The 22,724-nt window shown below is 54.6% G+C and overlaps 8 protein-coding genes across 8 annotated transcripts; 4 read left to right on the top strand and 4 right to left on the bottom strand.

Annotated features, from left to right (window-relative positions):
• Positions 1-99: 99 nt before the first annotated feature.
• On the bottom strand, positions 100-2,827 carry V2A60_007719 (M28 family metallopeptidase; the record flags this gene model as incomplete). Its single annotated transcript, XM_083259001.1, has 3 exons — positions 100-212; positions 340-2,356; positions 2,444-2,827. The coding sequence occupies 3 exons, from the start codon at positions 2,825-2,827 to the stop codon at positions 100-102; spliced, it is 2,514 nt and encodes an 837-aa protein (XP_083115127.1).
• A 2,409-nt stretch (positions 2,828-5,236) lies between these two features.
• V2A60_007718 (major facilitator superfamily domain-containing protein) lies at positions 5,237-7,584 on the top strand (the record flags this gene model as incomplete). Its single annotated transcript, XM_083259000.1, has 5 exons — positions 5,237-5,294; positions 5,691-5,999; positions 6,087-6,349; positions 6,459-6,957; positions 7,040-7,584. 5 exons carry the CDS (start codon positions 5,237-5,239, stop codon positions 7,582-7,584), a joined length of 1,674 nt encoding a protein of 557 aa, XP_083115126.1.
• A 430-nt stretch (positions 7,585-8,014) lies between these two features.
• Positions 8,015-9,442, bottom strand: V2A60_007717 (uncharacterized protein; the record flags this gene model as incomplete). The annotated part of the gene is made up of 1 exon (XM_083258999.1): positions 8,015-9,442. One exon carries the CDS (start codon positions 9,440-9,442, stop codon positions 8,015-8,017), a length of 1,428 nt encoding a protein of 475 aa, XP_083115125.1.
• A 913-nt stretch (positions 9,443-10,355) lies between these two features.
• Positions 10,356-12,382, bottom strand: V2A60_007716 (F-box protein; the record flags this gene model as incomplete). Its single annotated transcript, XM_083258998.1, has 3 exons — positions 10,356-11,455; positions 11,507-12,229; positions 12,313-12,382. The coding sequence occupies 3 exons, from the start codon at positions 12,380-12,382 to the stop codon at positions 10,356-10,358; spliced, it is 1,893 nt and encodes a 630-aa protein (XP_083115124.1).
• A 2,331-nt stretch (positions 12,383-14,713) lies between these two features.
• Positions 14,714-16,861, top strand: V2A60_007715 (uncharacterized protein; the record flags this gene model as incomplete). Its single annotated transcript, XM_083258997.1, has 3 exons — positions 14,714-15,215; positions 15,266-15,755; positions 16,723-16,861. 3 exons carry the CDS (start codon positions 14,714-14,716, stop codon positions 16,859-16,861), a joined length of 1,131 nt encoding a protein of 376 aa, XP_083115123.1.
• A 166-nt stretch (positions 16,862-17,027) lies between these two features.
• Positions 17,028-17,385, bottom strand: V2A60_007714 (uncharacterized protein; the record flags this gene model as incomplete). The annotated part of the gene is made up of 3 exons (XM_083258996.1): positions 17,028-17,151; positions 17,206-17,276; positions 17,341-17,385. The coding sequence occupies 3 exons, from the start codon at positions 17,383-17,385 to the stop codon at positions 17,028-17,030; spliced, it is 240 nt and encodes a 79-aa protein (XP_083115122.1).
• A 501-nt stretch (positions 17,386-17,886) lies between these two features.
• V2A60_007713 (NAD-dependent epimerase/dehydratase family protein) lies at positions 17,887-19,117 on the top strand (the record flags this gene model as incomplete). The annotated part of the gene is made up of 4 exons (XM_083258995.1): positions 17,887-17,906; positions 17,967-17,980; positions 18,054-18,245; positions 18,294-19,117. 4 exons carry the CDS (start codon positions 17,887-17,889, stop codon positions 19,115-19,117), a joined length of 1,050 nt encoding a protein of 349 aa, XP_083115121.1.
• A 628-nt stretch (positions 19,118-19,745) lies between these two features.
• Positions 19,746-22,106, top strand: V2A60_007712 (heat shock protein 70 family; the record flags this gene model as incomplete). The annotated part of the gene is made up of 5 exons (XM_083258994.1): positions 19,746-19,788; positions 20,001-20,178; positions 20,247-20,412; positions 20,469-21,373; positions 21,554-22,106. The coding sequence occupies 5 exons, from the start codon at positions 19,746-19,748 to the stop codon at positions 22,104-22,106; spliced, it is 1,845 nt and encodes a 614-aa protein (XP_083115120.1).
• Positions 22,107-22,724: the final 618 nt, after the last annotated feature.

Below are 22,724 nucleotides of genomic sequence, written 5' to 3'. Positions count from 1 at the left end.
CAGAAAAAGATTTCTTTCTTGAAATATTCAAATATTTGCTACTGATTCATCACAGTAGAGCACTTGGGAAAAAAAAAGAACGCTTGCAAATGATGAAAGCTACTGTAGGCTCTTGGTCGCTCTGCGGATGCACTTGTTGATGATGCGGGACCACTTCAGGCCGTTGCTGTAGTCCTTGGCATCAATGCTTTCCATGAGTCCCGGGTACACGGCTGAGGAAAGAATCATTAGCAGGGAATTGACAAAGAAGGGGGTGGGGGTTGGAGGTAGAGATGGGCATTCTATTTTTATTTTTTTTGGAGGGGGGGGGGGGTTCTTCTTCGTCTTGCAAAAACGTACCTCCAGCGTAGCCAGTCCAGAGACCGGGCGCAAAAACAACGTGCTTGAACCAGCTGCGGCCGTCCAAGCCGCCCTCAAACAGAAAGTGGCGCTCCAGGTCCTTGTACTTGTGGTTGACGAGGAGGATGGTGACGCCGAGGCGGATCTTGCCGACAATGTTCCACCACGGGAGGCCGTGGTCGAGAACCTCGCGCGCGCGCTCGGCCTGCTCGTCCAGCTCGCCGGCGACGATGCGAAAGCGCGCCAACGACAGGCGCATGTCCTTGAGGCTGGTCCAGAAGGCGTCGGCTTTGCCTGTCGCCACGTCGTCGCCGGTGCTCGACGCGTTGAGGCTGGTGCTGCCGCCGACTCGTCCACGCTCCAGGAACAGCGCAGCGTCGTCCATCATCTCGAGGCTGGCGTGGTTGTTATTGCTGTTGTTGTCGTCGTAATCGTCGTCACCGTCGCTGCTCTCGTAGCGGCGCAGCTTGTTCTCGACCTGGTCGAGGTAGCTGCCGAGGGCGTCGACGTACTCGGCCGCCTGGAAGGGGATGACGAGGTTCTCGCCCAGCTCGGCGACGAGGACGCCGAGGAGCTGAGCCATGCTGCGGTGGTAGCGGAAGCCCGGGTCGCCGTAGTTTTCCATCCACCAGAAGCTGTCGTAGTTGGAGTGGTAGTGGTAGACGGGGGAGCTGGAGGAGCCCTTGAAGCCCATGTCGATGCAGGGCACGCCGGCGTAGTCCTGGAACGCGGTGAAGTCGCTGCCGCTGCCCATGGTGCTGATGCGGCCGTCCCAGACGTCGGCAATGGTCTGGCCGCGGACGGTCTGGTTGGCCGACGGCACCAGGGCCGTGGCGTCGCGCAGGACCTGGTTCAGCAGGGGCGCGGCCGAGGCCTGGAACTCGGGGCCCGCGGCGCCGACGTCGACGTTGATGTAGGCAACGTTGGCGTCGTCGATCCAGGGGAGGTACTCCTCGACCCACTCGGTGCTGCCGATGAGGCCGTACTCCTCGCCGTCCCAGGACGCAAAGACAATGGTGCGGTGCGGCTGCCAGCCGGCCTCGAGGGCAACGCCGACGCTGCGCACGACTTCGTTGAGAACAGCGGAGCCGCTGTTGGGGTCGCCGGCGCCGCCGACGATCCAGGCGTCGCGGTGGTTGCCGACAATGATGACCTCGTTGGGGACGGTGCCGTTGACGATGCCAATGACATCCCACTGCGGGGTGGTGACGTACTCCTGCTCGTTGTAGAGGTTGAGGGCGAGGTGGTCGGGGGAGGGGCCGACGTGGTACTCGACGCCCTTGTGAGCGAGGCCGAGGTTCCTCGTCCAGGGATTGCCAAAGTCACTCGCCTTGGGGCCGTGGCCGTTGAGCGCCTTGAGGATAGGCAGCGCGTCAGCGTAGGAGATGGGGATGGAGGGGATGGAGGGGATGGCGTCGCCGGCCGGGGCGCGCGGGGCGTCGGGCTTGGACGGGTAGCCCGGCGTGGTCGGGTCGCCGGGGCGGATGCTGAGGAACTGGACGCTGCCGCGCTGGACGCTACTGGGCTGGCGGGCGGGGCCGTCGGGGTAGGCCTCGTAGCCGTTTTGCTCCGTGTGCTCGCCGTCGTCACCCGGGTCGCTGTAGATGAGCACGCCGACGGCGCCGAGCTCCTGCGCGCGCTTGATCTTGAGCCCGCGGAAGATGCCGCCATACTTGGCAATGACAATCTTGCCGACGAGGTCGACGCCGGCTCGGACCAGATCTTCGTAGTCGGCGTAGGTGCCGTAGTTGACGTAGACGAACTGGCCCGTCACGTTACCGCTGGCCGAGTAGCCGTGGAAGGTCGGGATGCTGTCCTTGGAGCCGCTGGTGGGGTCCTCGTCAAGGACATCTTCGGTGAGGGAGGCCTTGAAGGCGACGTCCCAGGCAGCGGAGTGGCCCTTGGCCTTTTCCAGCAGGGACAGGCTGTGGTCGACGGGGTAGTTGATGAAGACGTCGTAGGCGGCGATGCTGGAGGGGACGCCCCAGGACTCCCACTTTTGCCGAGTCCATTCGGCCTAGATCAAACACGAATCTGTTAGCTGGTGTACATGTCTCACACGGTAGCGACTAGGCGGGATGCCATGCTGCGGGAGGCGACGCACCTGGGAAAAGTTCTTGCCGGCCAAGTGCGCGCCGGCCGTGTAGTACTGGCTCCATTCGCGGGCCTTGTCGGCGTCGGGCGTGTCGAGCAGGATGGCCTTGAGCTCGCTGTAGGTCAGCGTCTTCTTGCCATCGCGGTCGGTGGCCGAGTGGCGGCCGTCGTGGCTGCGGTGGTAGTGGTAGGGCCAGACGAAGAAGGCCTGGAAGAAGAAGGAGAAGAGGCCCCAGAGGGCGATGCAGGAGACGGCGATGATGAAGAAACGGCGGCAGGTCTGGTTTTCGCGGCGGCGACGCTGCTCGGCGGCGGCGGCGGCGCGGGAGGCGCGGATGAGTGGCGTCGACTCGCCGTGGTGGTGGTGATGGTGATGGTAGTCGTGAGCGGCCATTTTCTCTGGCGGCGGCGGCGGCGGTGGTGGTGGTGCCGCGGGGCGAAACGGGGAAGTGAACCTTGCGCAAGTTAATGGCAGATTCTCGAGAAGACGCAGAAGGAACAAAGAAAAAAAAAGAGAGGAGAGGAAAAGCGTGCGGTGCAAGCCCTCTTTTCGCAACGAGGTCGTGCTTTGCGCTCTGGTGTGATGCGTGTGTGTTTGTTGGGAGGAAGAATCTCCAGGCCGAGCCGTCTTTGGTGTTTGCAGCGAAAGCCGCGTGGCCTAGCAGGTTCTCGGCTGCTGCACCCCTCCTCCTCCTCCCCCCCCTTGGAGGCGACAGCTCCCAAGTACACTACTAGGCACACAGCGCCGCTACAAGACCAGATCAGGGCAGAGGAGCATATTATTGTTATTCGAGGCAGCTGGGTGACTGCAGAATCGAGTAAAGGAGTGAGGATGTACTTACGGCAGCTTCGTCATGACGGAGCCACTCGCACCAGCACAACGATTGATGAAGAGCTGGAAGAGCGGGAAGAGACGCAGAAAAGGAGTGTGAAAAAGATCAAGAGGCATCCATCCAGTCCTCTCCGCTTTCAAGTCTGAGACGGATTTCCTTCAGCACGACCGGATAGGAGGGGGGGGCGGTTTCTTTGCAAGGTCGCATCGCTACCCAGCATGTCGTAATAATTGGCATGCTTTGCATTGGGCGGCGCCGGCAACGTAAGGGTACGCCTCCCGAGCGGAGAGGCCGTGAACAGGTACCTCGCGTAGCACATTTGTATGGAAACGGTACGAGCAAGCTTGGCCGCCGGCTTTGTCTCGCCCCGCGTGCGTCATTGCGCTGCGGCATTGCGCTCCGAGGCTCGGGGCCGGAGGGTGCGGGCGGCTTGCCTGATTGGGACGGGTACAGGTTGTAGACTGGCCAGACAGGTGGTAGAGCGGGAAGTGCACTGGGGTTGTTTTTTTCTTTCTTTTCTTTGCCTTTTTTTTTTTTTTTTAAGATTGGACGTATGCTTGACATGGATGGACTGATGGCTAATAAACCCATGCTACTCCGTACATACAGCAGTTATGCATCTGTTTATGCACATGCTGCCAAAGAGACAAATCTAAAGCAAACACCTTGCCGTTCGTTCATTGTCATTTTACACCTACGGCAAAGGAAATCAAAAAGGCGAGATGAAATAAGAAGAAAGCTTGCCAAATGTCCGCAGAGGACTCGCCCGCGGCCAAGAGTTGTTCCAGGCCGACTCGAAGCGGTCATAAAAGTCGCTGTCAGTCCTTTATACAGCAGGCGCGACGGAATAAGCTGCATGGCAGGACATTTTGAATGACATGTTGATGGAAGAAATAAAAGAAAGAGAGAGGGAAAGGAAGAAAGGAAGAAAACGCACTACTTTTTGTTTGCCCGATTCCAATTGTCAGCCATCCTATAGGCTGTTCAGCACTCACTTACACGGGAGCGCTAGCAATGAACGCTCTACTCTACTTACCCACTCGGCCGGCCAGTGCTTACCGAAATCTGTAAAAGACGAGAGAGCATCTCTAGGAACTGCAGAGTAAAGAGCAAGTTGCACTGTGGCCAAACCGCTTTACGCTTTGAAGCCAGTGTCGGTGAGGAAGAAAAAAAATACACAACCAGAGCACATTTGTTTACTGTAAGTGGCTCTCGACGGCGCGAGGGAAAGCAAAAGAAGAGAAGAAAAAGAAGAAGAAGAAGAAGAAGAAGCCGACTTCATGACTTGGTCATTAACCAACTAACTAGTTTATGGGATGCCGTCATCGGCGCCGCCCAATAAGCCACTGTCTCAGAGCAGACGGCTGAAAAAAAACAGGACAGGACAGCCACAAGCGCCAGCCAAGTACACTGTCATGATTTGAAAAGTCGAAAAAAAAAGAAAATGAAGAGAAGAAGAAAAAGAAGCATTTAATAACCAAGGATTCTGTATGACTAGTAGCTGCGAGCCTTGCCACAGCTGGTGGTGGTGGGCTTTGGCTCTTCTTCTCTTCCCCCCACGTTTGTGCCAACTAGCTAACTAACTAGTTATTATACATAAAAGCCGTTACTCCCGTATTATGCACGCCTTTTTGGCCATCCAAACTTGGGGACCAAATCCAACCCTGCCTAGTCTTTTTTTCTTTTTCTTCTTCTTCTTCCTCTTCTTGTTCTTCTATCCGTACTGCGTATTTCTTCCTTCATCTTTACATGTCTTGAGTAACAACATGGACAATACCCACCACTCTGCACTGCTGCTCTAAAGAAAAAAAAGAAGAAGAAAGACAACGAAGCCCTTCCTCCCAACCAGCTTCCCTGCACGTCATTCTCCAAGTCGAGTCTGTCGATCCTGCACGCGGCGCGTCCGACTCCCCAGTGCCATCTGCCTCTAATTTTTTTTAAATTGCTTTATTGAAACGTGCGGTAAAATCATGGTCAAAGATGGCAATGTCAAGCCTAAGCTGCCTGTACAGCAGCTGGCGATTCTCGGTATGCACGCATCTCTTTTTTTTTCGTTACATGCCAAAAAGGTTGTTTTCCCACGTCGTCTTCTTGAGTCCTTGTCCCTGTTGCTGCTTGCTTCCTTGCTTGCTTGCTTGCTACTACTACTTGGTCCCCGACGACGCCCTTTTCCGTGTTGAAATGTAACCAACTCGGGCGCCCCAAAATGCTCGATTTTCCATCTCTCGTGTCTGCTTCTTCGGCACCTCGTTGGGCATATCTCCATGACATTCACATCATTGCACCTTTTGTAAAAACAAAAAAAGAAAAGAAAAAGAAAGAAAACACACACACGCACACATACTTCTACAAGCTCACAACACCAATACCACTATGGATCCCTTTGCTGACATCTTGTTCCTCCCGTCTCCTCCTCGCGCCCAGCCGTCGCCAGGTTCGCAGAGCCTCTCGCCTACACGTCGGTGAACCCCTACCTCCCGGACATGATTCGCGACTTTGGCGTCGCCGAAAACGACATCGCCACCTGGGCCGGCCTCACCTCGGCCGCCTTCTCCCTCGCCCAGAGCGTCACCGCCGTGCCCTGGGGCCGCGCCGCCGACCGCTACGGCCGCAAGCCCGTCCTCGTCGCCGGCCTGCTCAGCACCATGACCTGCTTCGTCGTCTGGGGCCTGTCGACGAGCCTGCCCATGGCCATTGCTGTCCGTGCCGTCCAGGGCGGTGGCAACGGAAACGGTATGTTTAACAATGCCCAAAAAGAGAGAGAGAGAGAGAGAGAGAGAGAGAGAATACTCGGCCGTCTTGCTCACATTTCCCGTTTAGTCGGCATCATTCGAACCATGGTGGCCGAAATGGTTCCCGAGCGCCAACTGCAACCTCGCGCCTTTTCCATCATGCCGCTCGTCTGGTCCCTCGGCTCCGTCGTCGGTCCCGCCTTTGGCGGCTTCTTCGCCAAGCCCGCCGACCAGTATCCCGGCCTCTTTGGCGGCGTGCCCTTCTTCACCCGCTTCCCCTACGCCCTCCCCAACCTCTTGGCCACCGTCTTTTTTCTCATTTCCGCCTGCAGCGCAACCTTTTTCCTCAAGGTACGTGGTACTTGGAACCCGGGGAATGGCTACTTCTTGAGACGCCTGCCTCCCTGCGCCGCTTTCCCTCTCACCCCCCAAACAAAAAGCTTACAAAAAGTTTACATAGGAAACGCTCGAGACCAAGCGTGATCGCACAGACTGGGGACTCCTCGTCGGCCAGCGCCTCACCCGTGCCTTGTCGCGGAAATCAAAGGCCCGCCGCACGTCGTCCTTTGTCGACGGCGAGGCCACCGCGCCGCTGGTCCCCTCCAAGCCCTTGACACGGAGCGGCGGCGGCGGCGGCGGCGGAGCAGGCGGCAAGCCGTCGACGGTGCGCGACATCTTCACCTACCAGACCGTCGTCACGCTCCTCGCGTACTCGTTCCTCGCGTTCCACTCGGTGGCGTACGACCAGAACATCAGCGTCTTCCTCAGCACGCCCGTCATCCCCCGCACCCCGGACAACTACAAGCCGCCGCTGTACTTTAACGGCGGTTTCGGCCTCGACCCGGGCACCATCGGCACCATCTTCACCATCTACGGCGTCACCAGCGCCGCCGTCCAGTTTATCCTGTATCCGGCCCTCGTGGCTCGCTGGGGTGTCCTGCGCACCTTTCACTTTTGCTGCAAGTCATCCCTCTCCCACCCCCTCCCCCCCCTCTTCAAGCACCTCGAGATTGTAGTCACTGACAATTCACATCACACCAGCCATCGCACTGCCGCTAGTATACTTGATCACGCCGTACGCCTCGCTCTTCACCACCGAGCGCGCGCGCTTCCTCGCCATCATCGCCGTCATGATCCTCAAGGCCTTTTGCATCATCATCGCCTTCCCCTCCACCACCATCCTTCTCACCAACTCGTGCACGTCGCTGCGCGTCCTCAGCTCCCTCAACGGCTTCGCGACCATGTTCAGCGCCCTCTGCCGCGCCCTCGGCCCGGCCTCCACCGGCTGGGTCTTCTCCTGGGGCGCCGACCACGGGTACGTTGTCAGCGCCTACTTCTTCCTCGCCGCCGTCGCCCTCGTCGGCGCCGTCCCCGGCTTCCTCATCGTTGAGGGAGACGGCCCGACGGCAGGCTCCGCGGCGGGCCAGGACGGGTCCGACAGCGACGCCGCCGAGCGTGAGGCTGCCGTGCTGCTGCCAAACGAGTCGGCCGTCGTCGGCAGTGACGACGAGGACGCCGAGCGTCAGCCGCTGATCGGCGAGCGGAGAAATAGCAGCGCAAAGTATCGCTCCATTTCCGGCCAGTAATCAATAATAGCCCTTTGAATGCTGGCAATTTCGTTTTTTTTTTTGGTTCAAATTCGGGGCCCGAGATTGGATGCGCGCTCTTGTATCTGCTTTTGCCAAGGTGGCAGTACCTGTTGCTTACTATTGTTTTGCATTGCCTCTATCAGCATTGTCGGGCGTTTTTTTTTGTTTCTCATTTGCATGGATGCACTTTGAAAAAAGCCAAATGACAGTCGGCAGAAATGGGAGGCATAAGACTCGATAAACCATCTTAATTGTTGTTATATTTGCAGAGTCAAACAAGGTTTCATAGAATAGAAACTTTAGAATATGCATAGTTCATCATGTCTTGTCACGCGCTTACAAGTCGTGAGTAAAAAATGTACAAAATTTTGAAACGCCGTCGCAATGCTCGCTCCCGCCCAATGTACAAAATGTGAACGGTGGAAATCTAATAATGCATCCCGAGAACCGGCCCGTCGCGGGTCTCGAAGCCTTCCCTCTCGTACCACTGCCATGCGCCGTCGTCCGGGTGTCGGAACTGTTGCGGCGGCGGCATCACGGGCTCGTTTAAAGGCATGCTGTGCCCTGCGCCCTCGCCGCCGGCGGGGTATGGCCAGACATTTCTTTCATTGTCCAACTGCCAGGCAGGGATAGCAGCTCTCTGCGCTGACTCTTGTCCGCCTCCTCCGCCATGATCGTGGGTCATTTGCCTGTACCCCATACACGGCGTTGCGGGCACTGGGGTCCCGTCCTCGAAATACTGCAAATCTGCCTGCATGTCACTCAGTCGCAAGTAGTCCTTGCCCACCCACGCGTCAATCACCTCGGCGATCTGGCGGAAACCTTCTGTGTGGCCGCCCTGGCGGCCCGCTTTCCGGCCGCATGTCACGAACAGGAAGCTGTGGATCATCTCGTGCAAAAAGGTGGACAGTAGTAACCGCCGGTTATAGCGCGTGTCTCGCAGCACGGGCGATGAGAGTACAATCAGCGTCTCCCAGCCGCCGAGGTGTGCGCAGCGCCGCAGCGCCGTGGTACCGACGACGGCGCTCTGGTACTGCGCGCTACCTGGATGGCTCCAATCCCAGGCGACGCGGCGCGCAAGACGGTTGGCGAAGAAGAGTTCGTTGGCGGCGGAGAAAACGCTGCGCAGGGCATCATTATCGAGCGGAAACGCAGAAGATGATGAAGTGGTTCGCGGGCCATCGCTGTGGCGATGAGACATGTCCTGCTGTCGTCGGTGTCGACTCCGACTCCGGGACGAGGGTCGCCGGCGTTCGTTCTTGGGATTGATCAGCGCTCGAAGAATGCGCCCGGATTGCGAGTCTGGGCAGCGCCTCTGGAAGCTGGCGACGTGGTCGCGCACGAGCTGAGCAGCGGCTAAATCGTCAAGGAAACATCCACCATGCTCATTATCTTCGTCTTCGTCTTCGTCTTCATGAGCAGGAGTATCGGATATGGGAAGCCCAGACTCGGTGCGCTCCAACGGCACAGGACGTTGCGGCAACGGGGCTGAAGGAAAGCTGTTATCGTTGCCGCTGCCGCTGCCGCTGCTGGGCGCCGATCGTAGATCGCACGCCTCCGGTGGCGGACTGTCTGGATGCTGTTCACGAATGACGAGGAAAGCGAGATTCTTGATGTGGATGGAAGGGGCCGCCTGTTTCGTGCTGTAGCTGTTGGCACTGTGGAAGTGATGTTGAGTATCGTAACTGTTCCTGTTTGCATTCTGGTGGTGAAATATCTGGTCCTGGTCAAACGGCGGCTGGAACGCCTTGCCCCCGTAGTCGTCGTACGAAGGGTTGTCTTGGTGCTGTGGATGCCATGTATGGCTGTTGTCGGGCGGCCCGCCGGCGCCAGCACCAAGAACCCAAAAGGCCATGGAGCAGGCTCCAGCGTCGAGCGCGAAGGATTGAGAAATAGAGGATAAATGAATCAAGTTTAATACAGCGGCGAAGGATTGAAATTAAGACCGAGGTCAACGGCGCCGGGATGGTGAACGAGTGTAGAAACGCCCGCTTAATCGGGCGAGCGGTGTGGTGTGACGTTGGAGCAAGGTGCCAGGTGATGTTATCAGAGAGCCAAAGTGGCAACGTCCAGCAAGTGGCTTGTCACACCAGATTTGGTGATGCGGGGATGGGCAGGCGGGCGTCTATTTGTAGTGTCAAAAGAAAACAACCTACTCGTACAGCCGGATCTGACGTCGATGAGAGGAAGAGAGGGAGAGGAAAACGTGCATGACTTGTACTGGTAAACAAGAGCCCCAGCACTGCCCCCGGTCTGCCTATAACAGAGAGGTAAGGAAAAGTGTCCTAGGTTGGGCGCCCACGGCTGCAATAAAAAAGTGTCATGCCCCAGCTAGGCAAGCTCGGAACTGGTCCGCACTCGCCGCTTCTTTGGCGCGATTTGCTCTTTGCTTTTTCGATGCGCCGAATCGGAGCTCTGCCCTGTAACCGGAGGAGTTCCTCGTCACTGCTCCCGTTCCACAGACTTCCATGGACTATTTATTTCCTCTTGGCTGTCGCCATCGTGACTCTTTACAGGCTCATCTTGCGGAACCATCAGTTATGAGCCCGGCCATCGGTGAGCCTAAGCTGAGCCTAATGGTACTTGGGCACCAGTGGCGCTGCAGCAAAACCATGAGCGGAAAAACTTTTTAGACATGAAATTCCGCACCATAAAAATTCCTTCATTCGTATTCATGCGTCATTCTTGATTATTTTCGTCATTATGTACGTGGCTTGCTGTGTCCGCGCCGTATCTGCCTGGTATCTGCTTGGGCCTCTGCTCCCCTACTATGTTGGGCCGTGCCCGAAGCGGCTCATAAGCTGAATCTCGTCAGTCTGTCTCTCGAGTGCTTCACGCATCTCTTCAGCGTACTGCTGTCGCTTTCCATCTTCCGTGGCTGCCTCTACGTCCAGTGGCGGCTCGAAATCTTCAGATAGGTATAATGGTGTCGCCGTGAAGCTTAGCATACCAAGCCTTTCACCTGTCCAAAACAGTATATCATCGTTATTCGAACGATTGTGACCCACTGACGACTTTGTCGACACAATCTTGCGCGCAATTTCGCCCCGGCCGCTGCTAGCAAAGATGTTGTTTTCCTTTGCGTCACACGACCCAATTTTATGTCGTCGGCATTCCGTGAACCCATCTCTTTCGAACCACTTGATCAGCCCGTTTCCGTCCGAAAAGACAATTCTTGTTCCATGAGTTGTTAGCGAAAGAATTGTCGACGAGGCTGCCGTTTGTCGGTTCTTCATTGCAGAGTTCTGCAATGTTGCGCGGTCGTTTGAATGGACAGCTGAGCTCAGCCCGTACATCTCGAGGGAACCTTTCAGCTTATACACGCCGCCAGCGATCATGGTGACGCCACTGCCCGTCCTCTTGATCCGTGATATCTGCTCCGCCGGGAACTCGCCATGCCGTCTGACTTCGTAGTCCACGGTCGAATATGGGTATGGCACAGCAGCCAAGCTCTTTATCAAACCACCAGAGTATATAGATCCAACAATAGCTGGGAATTTGCGCCGATCATAGTGTAAAATATTGGTGAATCGTCCAGATACAAAAATGTCATCCGAGACTTGGCTGTGCGATCCAGGCTTCGGAAGATGTAGGATGCTGATCGGGGTTGGCTGAGACAGCGATGCGTAGGGAGGAAGAGGTTTGGGGTCGAATATGGATTTATAGACATCCCACTCATCCCACTCAACTCGCTCAGATCTGTCGTTTGGTATGTTGGCTCGTGTCCGGAAATCGTGCAAATGAATACCGAGAGATGTTCCAACCGTAAGAGGTAAGCCTTCGTTGATGGCTGACATCGTCGTAATTGACCACTCAAATGACTGGCGACTCACAACTTGGAGGCGGTTCAGATCAACCTCAATAAGATCTATTTACATTCAGTAACATAAAGCTGCCGTACAACAGCTAATTTACTCACGACTCTGTACGGCAAAGAATGCTCTATTGTTGTGGTGATTGACGCTTACGCACTCCGTCACACCGGTGTCAATCCGCTTTGACCGCCGCTGATTCTGGCCGCCGGGCCCATCGATGAACAGGATGTCAGGCTTACTACATCCTATGATGCTGCCCTGCCTGCCTCGAGTCCCCTTGATATCCCAAAGACAGACGGATCCATCATCGAGTGGAGATACAGCTAGCATTGTGCCATCACCATCCCTGCCGTTATACGGATTGTACAGGGCGACACCGCGTGACTCGATAATGGCTTCCATGCCACGGTCTCGTATGCGCGGCGTCTGGAGCCACGATATGGAAGCTGGACCATAGCGCTGAATGAACTCGTCGTACCACGATACTCGCTCGGTCGGGAATGCCGGGTCCCAATTTGCCATGTCCTGCCACTTCTGCGCTCTGCGATGTTTGCTGTTGTCTGCTGGCAATATGGCCTGCGATGCAGCTCGATCTGAACCACTGGGCGAGGATGCAACATCTTGCAAGCCCTCGACCGCTTCTTGCGCATTTTCGCCATCAGGGGCGGGGCCGAAAAACACGGGAGGAGCGCCGCGCCAGCTCTGAAGTTGTGCGAACCAAGGCGAGTCGTCAAAGCAATTTTGCTTCCACAGCTCGTCATCGAGGCAAAGCTTCTGCAATTTGCGCGAAACCAGCTGCAGGCGCGTAATGTGGTATGGCTCGAGGTCTATTCGCTCACTCCTGGCATCAGCATCCCATTTCGCCCTTTCAATTGTGTTTTCGCTGGTGAGGCTGAGGCGGGGAACATACAGGCAATGATCTGCAGCAATATCTCGTCTGGTAGCTCATCCCAGCCGGATGGCCTGCGGTTGCGGTCCATGGCGCATGATGTTCAGTTTTAGCATACAAGTGAAATGCACCGCGCCCGGGTGTAGCTTAAAGTTGCGAAAATGCGGGAAGGAGAAAGTGCCCGAGGAAGCGTAAATATGGCCGCTACCCTGGCGAAGGATAAGCCTAACCTGAGACCCGCACTAGCTGCTGCCCCAAGTACTCAACCTCGAACAGAACTGACAGACTGTTTAGGGAGGTAGATAAAAGCCGGAGGAGCATCTCGCTCCTTCAGCCAGCCTAGTTCGGGGCCACCGACAGTTGACCTTTTTTAGAGCCTTCCCGATGAGTCGTCAAAAAGTCAACAATAAGCTTTCCGGGCCGAGGCCGTCCCGCAGCACCAAAATGGCGCTTAGGCTGGCAGAACAGGACGCTTTCTGGCTCCAACGAAAAGCGAAAGGTATCTGGACTCGAATCCTTGTAAAATGGCCGGGTCCAATATAGCTGAAGTATAATCAGGTAAAGGTGGCTCAAGTTGACGCCACTTGGTCAGCATTGCCTCGTCTCAGCCTCATTATCTGACCTGGGCCACAGTCTGGCACGGCTTTGGTGTACCCGTCCTCGTCTCACTTCGTCGTATCTACCTGTAACGGTGATGGCGATCGCCAGTCTTGGATTTCCGGCCACTTCAAACGGCATGTGATGACTGGTGAGAAGCTAGACGAACAGCCTGGCGTGGCACAGGGACGGGCTGGCCGGTCCAATTGACGATTCCGTCGTTTCTGCGAGATTGTACGTTACACTTGTGGGAACAGAATTTTCATAACCATCTACGATCCGTCCTTTCGTACCACCAGTGTGTGTGTTTGTCAGTGTTGACCCGGGCAGGTTCACAACACCGTGTCGGTTTGCAAGCCTGTGTTGCGTGATATTGCCAGCTGCCAGCCCAATTATATCTCGCTGGTCGCCACGCCTTGTCTTGGATCAGCAGTGATACGGTTTGCCGGCCGCTTGCTAATCAATGGAAGCACACGTTTCTTGGCGTTTGTTATTCGGCCGCGTTCTCGCGTCTCGCTCCCATCATCACAGACTTCTGCAAATTCTGCTGAAACAACAACCTCCAACTCTGTACTACTTCGCTCAATCTATAGTCTCCCACGACTTCTGGCTTCATCATATACTTTAAATCCTTCTCGATATTATACGCTACTGTTGGCATCAAGTGTCTCAATCATTCATGAAGCCAAAACACTAGCGACTGCAAGTAACAATCCGAGCTTTCGTCTTGTCTTGTCCAGCCATCAGCGAACGTGACACCCGAAGCGTCAATTACTCCAGTATGGATCTAAAGGGCTCTAGCTCCGGCTGGGAAACCGAATTTTATCACGATTCTGGGCAGTCATTTTCAAACAACACAGCAGCCAAGCCTAACAGCTCTCGAGCGCGTTTCAATAATCAGAGGACAATTACCCTGGTTCTGTCTCCGACGAGGAAACTGAACCAATATCGCCCTCTGCCTTCAATTTCACAGAGACGGAACACAATGCCGAGCTCCAGCTCCTCAGGATTGTTACCAGACCCATGTTCGAGGCAGCCCAAGCTGACTCGGGACGATTCCTTCATTTCGGTATTGAGCAACTTCAGCGATGGGATACGAGAAAGCTCTGAAAGTGCTGAGTTTCGCAACGAAAACTTTTCGCGGACTCCCCAATACCAAGAGCGTACACAGTCCATGAAGACCAGGGTAGGCCGACATTTAGTCTCTGATTTGGCATCATCTTTGTCGAAGACATCTACCATGGGTGCGCCGCAGTCCGACATTAGTTCCTGTCGCTCGCTATTTCTCAGCCCGTCCGCGGAACGAGATGTAAGTCAAGCTCTTCATACACTAGAGACTGATCCTGCGTCTCGTTGCCGCGTCAACTACACCGGCGCTTCCTCCGGACAACTCACGGACATTCGGGAGCATCATGCTCGGTCATTTTACAATCCAGACGCGGTTCCGTCGGCTTAGAAAGTCGACAACCTTGTCAAGATACCCGTTCAATCGACCAAACCGTATCCAACTCACTGCTCTAGCACGGTATATCCCATTCCTGCAGGATATGTTGAACGACTTCGGGCTGGCCGGCCCAACGCTCATGAAAGTGACTGGGAGACGGTCACGACCGATCACATTATCTCGCAGGAAAAAAGACACCAATTTCAAGCCCACGAAGAGATTGGCAGCAGTGTTGCAGATGTGTCCGACACTGTTAGTTACGACTATTGCGGTACCAGCCACCACCGCCAACCGCCAATCTCTTTTACGTCTGAAGCTGGGTATGGCGCCAGCCGGAAGCCGAGCTTGCGAATGTCAACGAGATGTCGATTGCAAGCGGCAATGCGCCGCGTGTCTAGCTCGCTTGACGGCATTACTGCATCTCGAGAACGTGGAAATCAACTGTTCGAGATGGAACAGTTTAACAGGAGCTTTGATAGCTTGGACTCGACAGCTTCTTCCGAGTATTTCGGCAGTGGGAATCACTGGCAAGGTTTTGAGGCTTGCAAAGATCCTCAAAGGGTATTGTTTGCGGGAGTTCCTCCCACGGATGGCAGGAATGGTAGCGTTGGAATTCCACGTCTTCCTTTCCCACTCATCAGCCTACCTGAGGCAGCGCGGCTACAAAAGGTGCGCATCCAGCGCGGTGAAGAAGATCATACCGATCCAGCAATTTCTTTTGTAACCAGGGCTCATTCCGAGACACGAAGCACGATTTCATCCACCAACAGTCCTCGTACACCGCGCTCCGTTCTCTTTCCTCACAGCCAGATCGGCAGCAGCCGCGATCAGCTTAACAAGCTGAGCCCAACCTACTCTCGCTGGGACTCTCCACGTAGCCATGGTACGCAACCGTTCGAAGTTGGGTTCTTTTGGCTAAGCTAACTTTTCCAGCTTTTTTGAACGAATTCAGCGAACGCCCCTCTTCACTGGTACTCCTTGGTGGCAAGCGGCGATCCCGGGTCCTAAAGACTCCCGACCCGCGGTCCTCGTACTGGCATTCGGCAGATGAAGAGTTTCGGCAAGTTGCCCCCAAGCTCCTACGACTGCGCGGCTTCTCGGCGTCAACCAGAGAGCGCAGGGCCAGAGATGTGCCTCCACAGCTAGGAGAATTCCTTTTTTCCGCGTCCGAAACGCGCCTGATGGAATCTGCACGAGCCGATATTATATTTCGAAGACGCTACGCTCAAGACTGCCAGAGACGACTTGCTTCTGTCTTCATTATTGTGGTGCTATTGAGTGTTGTTTTTCCTGTGGTCGGCATCGTCGCCCTCTACGGCGCGTTTAACTCAACCATAAGCTGGTGCACCCATGGCGAGATGGCGCATTTTACCATCTGGCAGAGATCAGTTTTGAAGCGAGTGCTCTTTGCGGAGCTGGCCGCGTACATGTGTTTGGTCATTCTTCTGGCAGTTCATTTTTCTGTCGGGGTTTAAAATATGTGTTTGGATCGTTCGGTTTTGCGCGGAATTTGTAGAATTTGTATAGATCTGACACGAGGCAGGCGACTTGGTAGATGGCTTGGCGAATATCGGTCGACATTTTATGTAGCGCGAATCAACATATACAACAGTCATTTTCTCGTGAATGTGGATCGGATGTTCTTTTTGACTGTTTCGATTTTTTTTTTTTACTTATGCAATGTGTTCTCGGGTGAGGTAGACTTCATATGCACCGGCGTTGCCGAAGTTGAACATGACTGATAAGTAGCTTGTGCTAGAGTTTCGAAGGAACGTGTGAGGTGCAGCGCTGGGCATTGGGGTGCAAAGCACATGGTATTATAAATTCCCAGTATCATTGGTCGCAGATACCGCTCTGACTCTTCCGTGTCGCAAAGAGTCGTGAGTTCAAGTGAGTTTTCCTCAGCCGTCGCGATCCACCACAATTGCAAGCTGCTATGGTGAACGCAGTGCCGTGCTCCAACTGCGGATATTAAAGTTTTCCTCCCACCAAGTCCATCGTCCTGCCCCAGTCTCATCCAGGGAAGCTTAAATAAAGGTTTCTCTCGTTGTTGCAGCCTCCGCCGTGGCCTTCTGTGCCTTCGCTTCCATTATTTCAATGCAAGTACTTTGGGCTATTGCCGTTGCCAAAAGCATGCCGGTGAGATTTTTCAACAAGATCAATCAGCTCAATACCTACCAGGCTAGTATCCAGATTGGCTTTGAAGCCAACCCCAACGCTCCCAACGACGTTATTGGCAGACGGGTGACGTCCATCGATCTACAGGGTAGTTAAGGGACGCGCAACGATCTCTTTCCCGTGGAATTCTGACGCGTGTATGTGGGACTATGCCTGCTCCGCCTTTTACATAAAGTTTAACTATGATTGAAGTATTGGGGAGGTTTTATTAGGGGCGACTTCGGTCTTCGTGCCGCCATTGCCGGCGCGTATAGTGGTACTGGTGGATCAGCTACCAAGGTGCATGGTGCCAGTGCGACCGTTGGCGACGAGAGCAGCGACGAATACGTTGAGCTTCAGTCCGTGTTCTAAGGGCGACGGTTCAGAATCACCGAATATCATTGTACTTTATAAATATCAGACTGAAGTCCCCGAGATCCTATGTACACACTCGTGCATGGCCAAGTGTGGCACAAGCATCAACTCGCTGCGTCAAGAAGCAACAGCATATCCGACAAGGGGACCAAGTGTCAACCGTCTACTTCTTGCTGCTACTGGTAGTAGTAGAGCTCGCGCCAGAAGGGCTTGTAAAAGTGGCGCTTCCCTGGCCGTCGTTGTAGTAAGTGCTGCCATTAGGATTGGAATAGTAATAGGAGCCGTCCCTTGGGCTGCGAGTCAGTGCTGGGCACTATGCGGATGGCTGGGCCAATTCTCACCTGTTGGAATAGTGGTACGAGTTGGAGTTGGCGGCGCCGGAGCCGTAGTCGCGAGAACAGTAGTGGTTGCCCTGTAGTATTGGAAAGGTCAGTTGCTGCAGCTCTTTTGGTGTTTGAGACGGCGCGGTATCCCACCTGGCTGTTGGTGCCCGAGCTCTTGTGAGTGAAGCTGTCAGGCATTGTCAAAGACTCAGAAAGTAAAATGGGAGTTGACCTAGTCAAGTTGAGTGTGTAAAATGGATTGAAAGGACGTAAACTTTGCAGAGAATCAGGGAAGAGCCGGCAAGTCTATATATATGTTTGAAGAGAAGGTGCAGGGTTGAGTGGAGCACCCTCAGCCAAGTGAATGAGAGGCATGGGTTCCTTGTCTCGGTTGAAGCAGGACAGCAAAGATGTGATATTTCAGGTCTCCAAAAACTTAAAGTATCATTGGCTAAAGCATTGGCGCGCCAGTGAATCGGTGATACCATCAATATGATCATCGTAGCCAAGACCCCGCCCGCGTGGCGGACTAGCCCAGCTTGTGGCTAGCTCACGGCGAAGCTGACCCCCCCTCAGCCCCAATCACACTATGACGAAGTAAAAGAGTGACAGTCGGAATCGCTTCATCTGAAAAATCGCTTTCCGGATCCCCACCATTTTTTTCGAATACAAGAACGCTTCATCTGTTTTGGTACTATCATGACCGCCAAAGTCTTTCTGTGAGCAGTCATCGACCGATTGCCCGCCTCTGCACCTCATCAGCTGACAAATACCTCTAGAACTGGTGCAACAGGTATGGAGGGGTTAAAACGCTCCAATACGCCAACCTTGGTGGCAAGCAACACTCTGACCATTGAACTTGACAGGCTACATCGGTGGCACGGTGCTTGATCATGTCTACCGAGCTCACCCAGACTACGACTATACCATTTACGTGAGAGATGAGAACCGTGCCAAGCCAATCCGGGCCAAGTACCCCAAGGTCAAGTTTGTATATGGCTCGCTGGAAGACTCCGAGACTTTGCTGGATGCGGTTGCCAAAAACGATGTTGTAATCCGTACGTTGTGCCTCCAAGGAAGATGCACCCAAAGCTGACGAGTAGTAGACACGGCCGACTCCTCGGACAATGTTCCTGGGGCAACGGCCATTGCCATGGGACTAGAAGAGGGCCACACTCCGGAAAACCCTGGCTACTGGATTCATCTCGGCGGCACCTCGATCTTGACTTGGTACGATCAGAAACATGGTCGCGAAGGCGAGCCACCGCTGCCGGAACAGACCTATCGAGACATTGACGATGTGGAGCGTCTGGTGACTCTGCCCGACTACGCTCATCACCGAAACGTCGACATTCTCGTCCAAGACACCATCTCGGACGCTGTCAAAGTTGCCATCCTCTGTCCACCCACGATTTATGGCCAGGGATCGGGGCCTGTCAACACGCGGACCGTTCAAGTACCCGATCTGGCCAAGGCCACACTCAAGGAGGGCTACGCCCCGGTCGTCGGTAAGGGCGAGACGGAGTGGGACAATGTGCACGTCGATGACCTGGCAGACTTGTTTGTGAAGCTTTTGGATGCTACACAGGATCCAAACTTGAACAAGAACCCCGAGATATTTGGCTTGCATGGCTACTTCTTCGCCTCCAACGGAGTGCACCGATGGTCTGAGGTGTCTGAGTGGATTCTCGACGAGGCAGTCAAGCAGGAATTTCTGAAGGAAGCCAAGACTAAGACACTCAGCTTGAAGGAGGCCGAGAGTATCGCGGGACCTTCTGCGCCGAGCCTGGGAAGGAATTCAAAGGGAATCCCGCAGCGTGCCGAAAAGTACCTGGGCTGGAAGCCCAATGGGCCAGATCTCAAGTCTACCATCGCAGCGACGGTTGCCGACGAGGCCAAGGCGCTGGGTCTCAAGGCAAATGAGGCGTAGAGAGGCCGCAGAGGTACGAGAAAAGTAGGCGCGATGATACAATCTGTGTTCAGGGTTCAATCATGAGTGGACGAATGGGCCATATCTGACAAACCACCACATCGCATCCGCTGAAGCAACAGTTGAGGCTTACCCCCAAGATACACAAATGCGCGCGTATTGGCAATAAAGAAACATGTTTTCGGTCCACAATCGTTGTTGCATGAAGCGTCTCCGATAACCACCAAAGCACATCCTACATTGGCAGCATCGTCATGGTGTGGCCACCAGATGCATAAATGCGCGTGTAGGCGCAGAAATATTGATCGATAAGATACCTGTGCGTAGGGAAAAACTCAGGCGAGGGCGCCATTCCTAAAACCGTTTAGCGCATTTTCTGTTGCTGGCCAACTATCTCCAGCCCCGCTCTTTCTTCTCGCCTTTGCCGTCGAGCGGCAAATGGGTGAGGAAAAAAAAAAAAGAGCCCCGAAAATTATTCTTGGGGCCCTGCACGAAAATTTTGGTGGTGCGTTGCTGAATTTCTTTCACCGTAACCCCACGTCCCTCGTCTCCAAGGCTCCTCTTCCTCTTGCATCCTCCATCCCTCTCAAGACTTCAAAGACGGGCATATCAAAAAATCTACTTCAAAATGGCGGACGAAGTTTACGACGGTGCCGTTGGTATCGATCTGGGTACGTATTGCTCTCCCGTGCTCTCGCTTGCAATTATTGCTGCCGCTCCTGTTTTTTTGTGCGTGCGTTGTGGCCGCCGATTGGACGCGCAAAAATTCTGCGCTGTTCGGGCAGTCTGAAGTTTTTGCGGTTTCGGCGGCAGAATGCAGAGGAATACACGAGCAAGTAGCACAATCGCAGAATCCTCATACTGACCTCCCTCTCCCGCACAGGTACCACCTACTCCTGCGTTGCCATCTACGAGGGCAGCAATGTCGAAATCATTGCCAACGAGCAGGGTTCCTTCACCACCCCTTCGTTCGTCTCCTTCACCGACAAGGAGCGTCTGATCGGTGAGGCCGCCAAGAACAATGCTGCTATGAACCCCCGCAACACTGTCTTCGATGCCAAGTGAGTTCCTTGATACCTCGGCTCACCTCTTGACCGTGCAAAATTGCTGATATTTTCTTCTTTTCTAGGCGTCTGATTGGTCGCCGCTTCGACGACCCTACCGTCAAGAAGGACATCGAGTCTTGGCCCTTCAAGGTCCTCGACGATGCTGGTCAGCCCAAGATTGAGGTTGACTACCTCGGCGAGAAGAAGTCCTTCTCCGCCCAGGAGATCTCCTCCATGGTCCTCCTCAAGGTACGTTTCCCGCTACAACCTCGGCTTCCATCCGGTATCTAACACACACACTACAGATGAAGGAGATTGCCGAGACCAAGCTTGGCAAGAAGGTTGAGAAGGCTGTCATCACTGTCCCCGCCTACTTCAACGACAACCAGCGTCAGGCTACCAAGGATGCCGGTGCCATTGCTGGCCTCAACGTCCTCCGTATCATCAACGAGCCTACCGCCGCCGCCATCGCCTATGGTCTTGGTGCTGGCAAGTCTGAGAAGGAGCGTAACGTTCTTATCTACGATCTTGGTGGTGGTACTTTCGATGTCTCTCTCCTGAACATCCAGGGTGGTGTCTTTACCGTCAAGGCTACCGCTGGTGACACCCATCTTGGTGGTCAGGACTTCGACACCAACCTTCTCGAGCACTGCAAGAAGGACTTCCTCCGCAAGTCTAAGAAGGACCTGAGCAACGACCCCCGTGCTCTCCGCCGTCTCCGCACTGCTTGCGAGCGTGCCAAGCGTACCCTCTCTTCCGGTGCCCAGGCCACCATCGAGATTGATTCTCTCTTCGACGGTGCCGACTTCACCACCACCATCACCCGTGCCCGCTTCGAGGAGCTTAACGCTAAGGCCTTTGCCGGCACTATTGAGCCCGTCGGTCAGGTCCTTAAGGACGCTGGCATGGATAAGTCCAAGGTTGACGAGATTGTCCTCGTCGGTGGCTCCACCCGTATCCCCAAGATCCAGAAGCTGCTCTCTGAGTTCTTCGGTGGCAAGAAGCTCGAGAAGAGCATCAACCCCGACGAGGCCGTCGCATACGGAGCCGCGGTGCAAGCCGGACTATTGACCGGCAAGGCTGCCGAGTCTGACGCCGCTGACCTCCTGCTCCTCGACGTCGTTCCCCTGTCTCTCGGTGTCGCCATGGAGGGCAATATCTTTGCTCCTGTCGTGCCACGTGGCACAACGGTGCCTAGCATCAAGAAGAGGTTAGAAATTTATATTCCCCTTGCCCGGTTGCTTTTCTGTAATTTCTGCGATTTTTTCCCAACCGGGTTGTACCATGTACGACCAAATGAGTGGTCATGATAGCATCACCACTCATCGCCCCACTTCGTCCAAGCTACAAACTCCAATCTCGTACAGAACACTAACATTACTCTTTCCAGAACCTTCACCACTGTTGCCGACAACCAGCAGACAGTCCAGTTCCCCGTTTTCCAGGGCGAGCGTGTCAACTGCGAGGACAACACCTCCCTCGGTGAATTCACCCTTGCTCCCATCCCTCCCATGCGCGCTGGTGAGGCCGTCCTTGAGTGTGTCTTCGAGGTCGACGTCAACGGTATCCTCAAGGTCACCGCCACTGAGAAGACCTCTGGCCGCAGCGCCAACATCACCATCAGCAACTCTGTCGGCAAGCTCTCCACCGCTGAGATCGAGAAGATGGTCAGCGACGCCGAGGCTTTCAAGAGCAACGACGAGGCTTTCAGCAAGCGCTTCGAGGCTAAGCAGCAGCTCGAGTCCTACATTGGCCGTGTTGAGGAGATCGTCTCTGACCAGACTCTGTCCCTCAAGATGAAGCGTGGCCAGAAGGAGAAGATTGAGGGTGCCATCAGCGATGCCATGGCCGCTCTCGAGCTCAACGAGTCCTCTGCCGACGACCTCAAGAAACAGGAGCTCACCCTCAAGCGCCTTGTCACCAAGGCCATGACCTCCCGATAAATGTCTTCACCCAGCTCGAACCGTTGGTAGCACAGTTGTTCAGCTGCCATTGACGGTCTAATGAATGCCGGGGGAAGCAGGGCTGTTTTTTTGTATGAAGCGCTGAAACGGACCAGGTGTTCAAGGAAATTCTTGGGATGGCACTTCTGCCACGTCTTGATGTCGGTTTACCAAAAATGTCGATTTTTATATAACGAGAAAAGTTCAACAGAGAGCGGGTGAAGGGAAGTTTAACCCGGGTGCATAGGAAGCAAGAAAAAGAAGCAACGTTTTCCATATTTTCATTTTCCTGTCTGGGAGCGACCTGAGACTTTGCAAACCAGGGCTTTTACGAGAGGAGATTGTCATGCTGCGTTGTTGGAGGGAACCGGAAGCCCAAAGTGCTTGAGCCGGCGGTCCTGAAGACGAGCAATGGAACGACGCATGACTTGTGAATTATGAATAGTCTCGGTAGAATGGCCAAAAACACGAATTTTATTTGTTCAATTTTAATTCTGGCCGAACCCGTGTCATCCCTAGAAAGTTTTACCGTAGATGCAGCTTCTTTGGAATAGTATATATGACACTAAGTAATTCATCGCTAGCACACGTATATAGCTCCTCAGAGCCTCCAGCAGG

Source organism: Cordyceps javanica, chromosome 5 (genome assembly GCF_051103115.1).
Source record: "Cordyceps javanica chromosome 5, complete sequence".
NCBI lineage: Eukaryota > Fungi > Ascomycota > Sordariomycetes > Hypocreales > Cordycipitaceae > Cordyceps > Cordyceps javanica.
Note: the sequence above shows the minus strand (reverse complement) of the source record. Positions and strands in the feature narration are given on the sequence as shown.